The 12,473-nt window shown below is 37.7% G+C and overlaps 1 protein-coding gene across 1 annotated transcript; it reads right to left on the bottom strand.

Annotated features, from left to right (window-relative positions):
* Positions 1–3,713: 3,713 nt before the first annotated feature.
* LOC139126886 (uncharacterized) lies at positions 3,714–6,083 on the bottom strand. The gene has a single exon (XM_070692810.1). The coding sequence runs from the start codon at positions 6,081–6,083 to the stop codon at positions 3,714–3,716; it is 2,370 nt and encodes a 789-aa protein (XP_070548911.1).
* Between the last annotated feature and the right edge of the window lie 6,390 nt (positions 6,084–12,473).

The following is a 12,473-nucleotide window of genomic DNA, read 5'->3' as shown; positions in this document are numbered from 1 at the left end:
GACAAAAATGATCCATTCCCGAAACGGCACGGCAAAATTCACACAACAATCAAAACGCACGTTTATTTTAAAGGTCAAAATGCAAACGTCACCCATTAGCTGTCAGTCAATCACTATTTAGTTTGGGGAGAAAAAAAAAAAAAAAAAAAAAAAAACGAAAAACGGATGCCGAAACGTCTCGGGGTATGCAATTGAGAGGCCGACACAACTTACTGGTAGTGTCGAAACGACCAGTGATCGTTCAATGTATACCAAACGGGATTAGGCGGCGAACGTTCAAGTGGTGGAGCTCGTCCATATGGCAGAGCTAGAGTAGCGGTGTACCTCATGTGATTGGAAGTACGTTGTATGGCCGGATCGGATCGCGGGGGGCGTGTGGTAAACTATGGCCAAAATGACCTTGGCCTAAACGTTGACAACAATTTGCGAGCAGGCAGTTGAAAAGAAGACAAAATGCGATGAAAAGTGGCAATGAAAGCAATGTCATAGGGCTTAACTCCGTAAGTTATCACAGTATGAAGCGATTTCCTGAAATGACTCGGATAAGCGTGTTGCAGTGAGTTTGCCAATGAGTGCACACAACAGGATCATTTCTAGTCAATGTGCATGAAAACTCCGTATCACATTCAACGGAATGCGGAAGCGAGTTCTGATAGCCGGCAATCATGATTAAAGTGTCCAACGCGGCATTTACGTCACCGGTACATTTGTAGACCGCACAACGTACATTGTTACTCGTGCTTTTTTTGTGATATAAACGTAATAATGACAAACTAGAGTGCGTATTTGCACACTGGCCATACTGAGGGAGGAGATCTAGGGAGGTAATTATATGTAAAATACCTTCATGGCCTAAGAAAGGTACTCGAGGCGGGAATGACAAACTGAGATTTTGTAACGAGTCGACATTAGAACAAGCGCCTATTGGTGAACGAATCAGCAGGTGTTCAGAATGACTCCAGAGTCTGCCCAGTGGTGGATATAGTCGCCTTGGTTATCACTTGCAAAGGAATACGTGGCCGGTAGCTGAGAACGTTGTACAAAAGTGCCTACGTCGGAAGGCCAGTGCACAAATGTATTTTGATACAAGATGCAGCCAACAAAAGAGAGGGCCATGATTCACAATAGAGATGAAATATAGAAAACACTTACTTGTTTGACGAGTTGACGCTAGAGAAAGTCGTTAGCGTGTCCTACTGTACTAGCTGTACGTTCGAAGTGGTTCGAAGTTCTGAATGGTCAATGACTATGTACGTATGCGCTGAGTGGAAAAAAAGTTAAGTCGCACTTTGCACGTAAAGTCGCACGTAATGTAAGTCAGGGGTAACAAAGATCGAAGATGGACAGAATTTTCAACGATGGAATGTTCGTAGGAGACAGCTCAGCTGCGTACGCTTCTCTGTTTGCGAAAAACTGACAATGAACGTTATGGCAAGCACGCAAGATAGTAACATCTTTTCACACGTGACAACAGCAAACACGTTTGACCAATCGCTGCAACATCGCCAACTTGGCGAGGGTAAAAAAAAACACAGCGCCAAGTACACACATTGAACTTGCAAAACAGGAAGTCTGAACCATAATGCAAAAGTGTTGTCGTGATAATGTGTACAAAGTATACACTGCGGCTCTTTTATGGCGCAGAAACAGCTGTACAAAATAAGTGAGAATCTTGTGTTGTAGCACCGCGGCAGGAAGAAGGATGAAATATGATAAGATATGGCAATCGTGTTACCTCCATTGTTTTACGATAGCGCAGGTTGGTAATTGCCCTCCAATTTATCTAGTAATACATCAAAGAGCAGCTGTAAGCTCACTGTTGTTTTGCGGAGATGAGTTTCACATAAACACAGCGAGTAAAGTGTATCATTGTTTGCAATGATGCATGCAAACGATAGCCTGCTAATCGGGACGAACCATTTATATGTGGGTTTGTGTCATGTGTTCTTTGATTAAATATGATGCGTAGCCACGGTGTATAAGTCCAGACCGTGATAAATTTATGTTTGGAAAAGCTCAATCAACTATCATCATAACATATCATGGCATCGCGCACGTTTGACACGCAGTTCTTCGGAGGTCACCTCTGCCAGCAGGTCACTCCACTGTGAGTGCAGGTAGTAGAGCTACATTGATTTCAGAAAGGTCGGTTGTTACCGCGAGCGTCACAGACACAAGCAGCTAAATTACAAACGAGCCGTATTCACGCAAATATAATAGCGTCTTATCTGATAAAATTATAACAATGGGAATGGATACGTGTGAGAGACCTGCGAGTTTGTTAACGACACTTGTCCAACTAGTAAAATGGAAGCGTTAGATTTCTAAACCCTGGAATTGGGATAATGAACAGTAATAAAGTGTGATAAATTACCTTTGAATGCCAAGGGGATATTCAGTTCTGTACACATCCATGTGCTGAGTGTCGATGGAAAATTTTTCAAAAAGTACCAATACTATGGAAATTTCATGTCACCAACAGTTGTGAGAAAAAATATTGTATATGGTAGTTTTATGATGTCATTTGCCTGTCATCATAAAAATACACATTTTGAACATGGTCATGCATGGTATGGTACTGTGTGTGTGATATCAGGTGGTATTGCCATATATATTGTTTTGTGATCAGACCATGAAATCTCCAGTACGCCAGAAATAACATTTGTAAGGTTTGTGAATATGAGGTCAAGAGCAGAATGGTTATCTGTTGTTTCTTCAGTTATTAATTTTCTACAGTAACAGGTTGATGTCATGAAATGAAGGAAAGCTGTATTAGTCGAGAGTATGTCAAAGTTAAAGTCACCCATCATGAGTAGGGCTTTGTGAAGTTAAGGTATGGCAACAGATATGATGCAAACTGTTGTTGAAATCTTTGTAAGGTGCAACCTGGTGATTTGTACAATATAACAACTTGAAGTTGTTCATGTTGTGGAGTTATTATGTTTCCATAGATAAATTCAACAGTAGAAGTTGAATGATATTGTATATGAATTACTCTATACGATTTTTTTACATACAGTACAAGGCCATGAGGAGGTCTAATATGCTGATCAGCATGTTGTTGATCATTTCTAAATATATGATAGTTTGGAAGACTGTAAGATTCACTGGTGTCATTTGATGTTAATCTTGATTCTGCAATACCAATTATATCTGCTACACGCAAGTTATGTTCACTTTGTAAATCTGGAAAGTGTTTATGTAATGATCTGGCATTTTGAAATGCTACATTACTGTAATTATCAGCAATAGCATACAATGGCGTAAAGCAAAGTTTCAGTTGGGCATGGCTACGTAATCTGTCCATTTCATTAGTCACTGCTGCAGATATTGATATTTTATTTGCATTGAATTCAAGTATGTGAAGTCCTGTTATTTTACGAACTCTACTGATTGCAACATAGTGTATGTGGTCAATTTTCGTCGACCCATGTGAATAACAACTTCATTAAGAGTGTCCCCTTGAGATTTGTGAATTGTTTTACCTGCTGACTGTCTAAGTGGCAATTGGATTCTCATAACTGAAACATGTTTATTGTATCTTGTAATGGGAAATTGGCGTTTGATGTCAAAAATTGGTGTCCATTTTATGTTAATAGCAGGTTGGTATAAATGTTTGTATTTGCGTCTTCTTTGAAGCCCAACATCTTTGTCATCGAATTCAACCCAAATTATACTTGGTCTATTGTTTGAAGTTCCTGTCATTCTGTGGTCTATTTGTTGCACTGTACAACCTGCCCATTTGTCATTCCATCATTGACATCTATATTGGCAGTAATATCATAATGGAGTGCAACAGCTATTGGTGTCTCTGATAATAAACCACATGTTTTGGACGGATCTTTGGGAATTGTTTTCAGTATCTGTGTTTTTGTCTGTGGAGATACATCACCTATAACTGTATCCAAAGCAGGTACCGTAATCTTGTGTGTGACAGCATTATGAAATAATTTATTATTATGTGCTATTACCATCTCGTTAGTAGTGTACAAATGAGGGACTGATTCATTGTATGAATGGTCATTTGGAAGTACAATACGTTGCTGCAATTCTGTCATATCTTGATCAGTGTGGTTTCCTTCTCTAAGTCGATTCAATAACTTTGCAAAATGTTCATCATCCTTCTGTCTCATGATTTCAGTAAGTTCATGCATCGTGAAATACTCCTTCCAAAGGTTTGTTGCTAACGGACCATAGTCTTTAATTAAGTCATTGAATATCCAGTTGTCCATTACAGGTTTCAGTTGAAATAAATCACCAACACATATTACTGAGATACCACCAAACACTTGATTATTACCCTTGATTTGTTGCAGACGAAGGTTTATGAAGTTGAAGAGCTCATTCCCAACCATACTGATTTCATCTATGATGACAACTGATAGGTTTTGATATTTGGCTCGTAATGTATTTAGCCTATCACTGTCCAGTGGTTTGTATTTGTATCCTTGACTTGCAGGTACTTTGAAAGCTGCATGTATTGTACTTCCATTGATATTATCTGCTGTTTTCCCAGTAGGTGCACAGAGTAATAATCGACAATCATCTGGATTTTCCCCAGCAGTTGAACAGAGATAGCGATGTAAAGCTTGATACAGTGCCTTGACTATTACACTTTTACCAGTGCCCCCACCTCCTGTTATAAATATATGTAATGGGTCTTCCTTCGTCTTAATCCATTTTAGTACATGATGGAATATTTCTGATTGTTTTAAATTCAGAGATCTCACAAGGTTATGGTACTGTTCATCAGGCATACGCCCTGGCAAAGTGGTGCTATCATTGGTTATACCTGCAGTATTCAAACCTATGTCGCATGCTATATCATAAGTAGCATGTTCTGCTTTATCAGGATCAAAGTATATATAGTGATCACTGGGTGTAGAGCCTGTTTGTAAATCTTCTCTTTCAGTTTGTTGTGCATTTGGTGCAATGTGGTTGAAAGCATCAATATCAAGTTGCCCTGTCGCCTGCTTGGCCTGTTCTAGTTCCTCTGTATAATGTTCATATTTATGTACATTTTTTGCAATCTTGTACTTGTTAATTTCATAGGATTGTTGAAATGTATTACATCCATCATAAAGGTCAGTGTTTTCATCCCTCCAAGGCATGTACAACAATAATTTTTCACGACAATAATTTTCATAGTCAACCTTCTTACTATAGTTGACAGAGCGTATTATACAGTGATTCTGTCGTTCTCGTATTGTAATTCCATTTCTCAGGGATATATTTATCTTGTCAGTATTCGGTATTACACTTGTTGCCAAGTCTTCAGTGTCTGAATTATTTACAATTTCAGGATTGTCATCATTCACATGTGATGGTTCGCTGTTGTCTTTTTTGGGGTATGTAACTTGAAGTTTTGAAGCATAATCTGCAAGGCACCAATTGTCTAATGATTTAGGTCTCCTAGCATAACGTTTGATTAAATTATCACTTTCTATATCAGTGGAATCAGCAGGTGTGTTCTCAAGTGCTGCTTTACTTTTCAGTAGAAATGTTCTTTCATGTGGAGGTGATGTATTAATGAAGACAACTTGTCTTGTGGCTCTAGTGAGAGGCATTTGCAGTATGATATAAGCAGCTTCTTGTGCACTGATTTCTACATTATTTAGAAATTTATTTCCAATATGTCTGACTTGTGCTTTGAGCTCCATGTTACCTCTTCTAGCTTCTTTGCATGCCTGTTCAAGTAATGCACTCATGCCTCTTTGGGATTTGCTGATGTATGATACAATGTACATGGCACATGCATATGGGTCAAGCACAAATTGAAGGTCATGATTGGCACCCCAGGCAGGTAATAAATATTTCATGTAAGCATTGACACGTAGATCACACGGTTTTCGCTGGAGGAATACAGTTGCAGTGCGAAGGGAACTTCGAATACACTTAATGTAATCATCTTGACTGATTTGTAACTCTGTGGCAAGAAAGTCACAATATGACATAGATTTGCCTTCTTTCATATGGTCTAACTTCTGTTTAATATCTTCATATTTGTCCACATATTTCTTATGTTCCTCTGGATCATCATCGTCTAGTGGTGTTAGAATCATTGTCTCTGACATTGGAGGCATTGGATAGCCAAAACGACATATGGGTTACCTTTTTGTCTGCATGTTTTTGAGTTTTTGTGTTTTGTAAATTAATTAGGTCGGATATTTCATTTGATACATCAGAGGAGCATGACACATATTTATCAATAAAAGCTGTGACTTCTTCAAGAGAATTTTGCTGATAGTTTGGTGCATCCTCTATCCACATTAACATATGAATGTGTGGTGAGCCACGTTGTTGGAATTCAACCCTGTAGAAATAATCAGTGACTTTGCCAATTGGTTCATGTGGACTTTTCAGTACAGTGTTTATGAACTCATGCACTCTATGGTCAAAGAACCGTGCACACGTGACAGGGTCAGCTTGTAGTAACCTTTCTTTGTGGACCAGTCCATTGCTTTCAGTTCATCATCAGTATAGTTCTTGCCGTCCACAAGTAGGCCAAGTATGCGATGGAGATCTATCCATTTAGTGTCAGCAGCTGACAATGACATAAACCATGTGGGTAAACCTAGTTGTCTAATCATAGCAAATACATCCTTCTTTCTTTTTTCTAAGTAGGGTGGTGAATTTCGCAAATCTCTGAATATGTAAAATCCATCATCAAGTCTAAGTAATTCACATACTTTATCAGGATTCAATAAGTCTGCAACTTTGTAAGTTTTGCCTTCAGTTTTACATCTCCTCAGTGCAAGGTGTACTTTATCAGTGATTTGTTTCAACTGTAACTTTTTCAGTTTAAAGAACATATTTGGTACAGAATTGGCAACACGTCTATCAATGTTACGCACTTCCCATTTACATATGTCACTGTAATATACATTTGGTTTGCTTTCTTTGTCAATGGCTCTTCTTTGTCCACAGAATATAGCAGGAAAAGCAAGATATTCTGCATCTTGATCTGCAAATAGACTAAGAGGTCTCTGGCCTTCACAAGGGGCAAATGCGAAAACTTGATTGCGGTAATCTGCATCATCCAGTAAAGTGTCCATGTTTGCAACAGTTCTATCTGTAGGATCAATTTCACTGAAGGCATCAGATTCACTGTCAGATTCGGGCTCAGATTCAATAGGTGGTTCTATTTCGGTGGTATTTGTATTTTTGTTAACAAAGAGGGATGTGTCAGAATCTGTGTTATCATTGATTTTGTGCAACCATGACTGGTCAATTTGAATACCAGAGTCTTGGTACAGAGTGCTGTTACGCATAAGCCATATCAATGCTCCATCACTTTATTTGGCCTAATATTTTCAGTAAATTCAGAGTTTGAGTAGGACAATTTCGTTTCAGCTTAACAGGTATGGTAGCAGAGTCATTCAGCATCCTAGGTAGTATATATCTGTATATCTGTATGTATCTAGGGGTTATATCTGTAGGGATGTTAACCACTGGGCCAGACAATGACCTTTGACCTCCACGGGGCAAGTTGCACAAATGCATAAAGGGAATCCTCAGTGCAATTAATCGTTCCTCTAATTGATGTAAGTGTAACTCTGGAGGTATTTCAGGAAACCGCATTTTGTTAGCCACAGACAATTTTGGAACTTTACCAGCAGATATACACCTATGGCATGTATTACATATCCATTCTGTATTATTGACAGAAATATATCCAGTTAGACATTGCAATGCTGTAGGAGATTTTAAGGTTACATTTATAGCTTGAGTAACAGATTTTCTGAACCAGGTTTGATGACATGATGAGCAAACATAAATTGGACCTTGTGATGTTGCTTTGTGAAAGATGTTGATGCATTCTTTCAATGACTGGCCATGGTGTTTTAGTTTGTTTTGGTGCAATTCTGTTTGGTAATAATTAGAATCATTTCTCTTTTGTTGTTTCCTTGTTTTATCTAGCCTTTTTTTGGTTTGTTTTATGGTTTCTGAAAGTGAATGTCTCTTGAACGTCCTTGTGACACGTTCTGACTCTTTGAAGACATCACAGTTTCTGGCACATTGTTTACGTTGCCTATCTTGTTTTCTTTCATTGATTCTAAATTGTTTATTGCTTCTTGCTCTTTCTTTAACAAATTTTTCTTTCTCTCTGAACCCAGTGCATTGCCTCAATTGATTTTTGTATGCTTGCTCAATATTTCTGATGTGAATATTTTGTCTTTGTAATTTCCTGTAAGCCTGTTGCTGCTTTCTCTCAGTCTCTCTAAAGTTTGAATTTTTTCGCAAGATACTAATATGTGCTCTCAATTTTACTTTCTCAGCATTTCTATACAGTTGATTTCTTCGCAGGATCTGAATGTATGACTGTGATTTTGATTTTTCTCTTTCTCTAAATGCACGATTTTCTCTCAGTACTTTGATATGTGATTTCAATTGTAATTTTTCACTCTGTCTAAATTTTGGAATCTGTCGCAGTTCCTTGATTTTCAACCGCAGTTTAGACTTTTCCACTTCTCTAAATTTTGGATTTTGTCGCAGTTCCTTGATTTTCAACCGCAGTTTAGAATTTTCCACGTCTCTAAATTTTGGATTTTGTCGCAGTTCCTTGATTTTCAACCGCAGTTTAGACTTTTCCACTTCTCTAAATTTTGGATTTTGTCGCAGTTCCTTGATTTTCAACCGCAGTTTAGAATTTTCCACGTCTCTAAATTTTGGATTTTGTCGCAGTTCCTTGATTTTCAACCGCAGTTTAGAATTTTCCACTTCTCTAAATTTTGGATTTTGTCGCAGTTCCTTGATTTTCAACTGCAGTTTAGAATTTTCCACGTCTCTAAATTTTGGATTTTGTCGCAGTTCCTTGATTTTCAACCGCAGTTTAGAATTTTCCACTTCGTTAAATTTTGGATTTTGTCGCAGTTCCTTGATTTTCAACCGCAGTTTAGAATTTTCCACTTCTCTAAATTTTGGATTTTGTCGCAGTTCCTTGATTTTCAACCGCAGTTTAGAATTTTCCACTTCTCTAAATTTTGGATTTTGTCGCAGTTCCTTGATTTTCAACCGCAGTTTAGAATTTTCCACTTCTCTAAATTTTGGATTTTGTCGCAGTTCCTTGATTTTCAACCGCTGTTTAGAATTTTCCACTTCTCTAAATTTTGGATTTTGTCGCAGTTCCTTGATATTCAACCGCAGTTTAGACTTTTCCACTTCTCTAAATTTTGGATTTTGTCGCAGTTCCTTTACATGATATTGTAGTTTTGCCTTCTCTCTTTCTCGAAATGCAGGGTTTTGTCGCAGCAACTTCTTTTGTACATTTTTCCTTTGACTTTTCCACTTCTCTGAATTGAGGATTCTGTCGGAGTGTTCTCATGTGTGATTGCGACTTTAATTTTTCACACTCTCGCACTATGGGATTTTGTCGTAGTTTTATCATACACGTTTTCTGCATTTGCTTGTCATGATCTTTTTATCAGCATACTGTCCCCATTGTTTTTTGTACCTCTGTTTCTGAAGTTTTTCTTTTCAAATGGAAGGTTTCATCTTCTCTCATTAACAATTTTCTTTTCTTATCTCTTTGTCTCTCATTAACTTTGAATGCAGTTTCCTGTCTCCTTCTCTGTTTGTATTCTTGCTCATAGTATTTGCGTGTTTGCTTTTACTGATGATTGAAATGGAGGCAATACTATTATTCCCATCAGAGTCAATTGTGTTCTGTACAGTCTTAGATAGTTGCTGTGACTGGTATTTGAAGTAATTAGCAAGGAGTTCTTCGTGCCTTTGATGCTGTTGTTCTTGTACTTGATACCCAGTATTATTTCCATGAATGACAACTTCTTGAAGTTCATATGGTGTCATTTTATTGAAGTTCAAGTTATCAAATAATGAATACAGATAGTTGATTACATTACGTTGGGAATCAAAGCACAATATGATACTTGCACCATCAATGTGTTGAAACCCATTCGTGTCACGACTGTGTGAATCAAATATGAAGTACTTGCCACTTTGGTGTTTTGAAAGGGCCATACTGTAGCCACCAATCATCAAAAACAGAGAACTGCAATTCTTAAAGGCATTGTTTACAGCATCTTTAAATTGCAAACACTCTGGAACATCAATATCTGAGATATGATCTAACAAACCAAAGTATTGTCTGCCTCTTCTAATATTATACTGCACAGAATTAATGTGTATAACATTAGGTAATTCATCAAACATTAACAGCTCAGACTGAAGTTTATTGTTAGTCCGGAGATGGTTAACAGTTTTTCTGTATAAATCATCACCAACAAGTAAAATAGAATCTAGGTCTTCAGATGTCCATGAATCTCTCTTTTGTGATGAACAAAGATACACTAATGCATTACAACTGCACTGTCTGCCTCGCGATTCTATGGGAAACAAATCACTGCCTTGATGACTGTTCGCTTGGACAACAAAACTTATTGTGTAACATTCCCAGTTCAAAGATTGCCTATTGCTGTCATGTACAGCCTCAGTAGCTGACTCTTGAATGTTCTCACATTTCATATTGTCACAAGCTGCTTCATAAATGTTGACATCACACTGTGTTGACAGATGTGAAATATCTCTAGTCGCACTTTTACCGGTTGTTGTATGATTATTGTCAGTCGCACAATATTTGTCAAACACGCCATTATGTCTCATTAAATTGCAAGAACTTCTGTTGTCTAACTGTGTATAATGCACAAATTTATCACTCTGTTCATCTTGCGATAGGTGATATTTTGTACTTGCATCATCCAAACCAGAGATATCATCTTCAGTACCTCCTTCAACACAGCCAGTCTGTAAACAAAATTTGGAAATCACTCATTAAACCACTTTAAATTCAGCAAATATTCTACGAACTGACATATTTTTTTCACCCAGCAACTAAATCAATGACATCTCTGATTTGTATCTGAAGTGATTCTTTGTAAAAACAAATCTTTCAATGGTTCAATATATATTCTGCATTACATAGTGGAGAGTTAAAGCTCTGAATTGTTTTCTTTCATTATTCAAGTGTATAAAATATATAAATTAAAATTTATGAACAATCTACTTCACAAGCTGAAATCTGGTAGTTTGATCATCAAAATATGATTTGGCTTTTGTAAGATATAAACTGTACTGAAACTACAATCTGTTCACACTGTAAACTGATCATGGAACAAGGAGGAGAGGAGTTGGGACACAACGGCCAGCTGTTTTCAATTCAACACATTATAATTAAGTGCAGAGCTAGAAAGCAACACTTGGGACACATAATATTGTTTAATCAACTAAACCAAAAAACAGTCACTGTTCACTGAAAAAAAACAATGCAAAAAAGCTGAAGTTGGGGTAACTGAATTTACTGATATTCCATGTAACAAATAGCATGCATACTGTAAAGAAATTACTGCAGCTAAATTTTACAGAATTGCAATGATTACTTTCAATCATGGTAATCTTACACTTACATTGTAAGTCCTATTTGCTAGTGTACTTGCTTTTTGTATCTACAGATATTTAACTAAATAAACAGAAGATTGAAATCCTGTAACATACCCGTTTTTTAGCTGCTGACTTTCTCCAGTTCTTCTTCCTTGGCATAGTAAACCTGATAAGTAATTCCAAACAGTTACTTAATACACCTCTCGCGGTAGAGTCAAAGGCCAAAGGTAAATGAAACTTTAATGCATGAAAGTACTTCCTTAAATCATGACAAACAAAACATAGTGAACACAAAATATCAAAACATTACATAACTACTACACTAGAAGAATAGGGCCGTTCACAATTTACGCTTCCCCCTCTCATGATCATTGGTACCCGGAGAAGTCGGCCAGTTGCGAACTCGGCCAGCGCCGGCGCCGACCAACTCGGCCAGTGCACTATTGGGAGAAGTCGGCCACTCGCAACAAAGCAATATGATTGCATACGCATTCTCTTCACAGTTAAATACTTTATCGGCACATGCCAGTTTAAGCTTTTTACTACGATAAGTTTTTTGTTATTTTGTCGGTTTAATACTACTACGAACATTCAGAAAACAACGCGAAGAGGTCCCACGTCCACCCTGCAAAACATGTACGGTCTGCCTCGAGAAGCTCGGTGTTTCTGCAGATCGCGCGCGTACCGTATTAAAGTTCACGCAAACATTATGCCATTTCTTCAGTGAAATTCATGGCTTGACGACTCGTAACTAATTTGCTTCATAGTATTAACTCCCATGACTTTTTAACGCACTTCAAGTGAAACCATGACGAAGGCTGCAAAACTCGCTGCCACGATCGCGATACACCGCCATCTTTAATTTTACGCAATGTGTACATCATACGTGCGTCGCGTTGAGCTGTGATCTGTGAAATTTGCAAACACTACGCTCACCTTACGCATAACATTTAGATCGCTTTCGCAAATAACTTTGGTGAGACTTCAGAAAAAGAACGCTATTTAAATCATATATTCTAATTGGGTGCATGCTCTACTGGCCGAGTTCGCCCACTGGCATGGCAGACTTCAAGTTT

This window comes from Ptychodera flava, unplaced genomic scaffold (assembly GCF_041260155.1).
Source record: "Ptychodera flava strain L36383 unplaced genomic scaffold, AS_Pfla_20210202 Scaffold_149__1_contigs__length_95607_pilon, whole genome shotgun sequence".
NCBI lineage: Eukaryota > Metazoa > Hemichordata > Enteropneusta > Ptychoderidae > Ptychodera > Ptychodera flava.
Note: the sequence above shows the minus strand (reverse complement) of the source record. Positions and strands in the feature narration are given on the sequence as shown.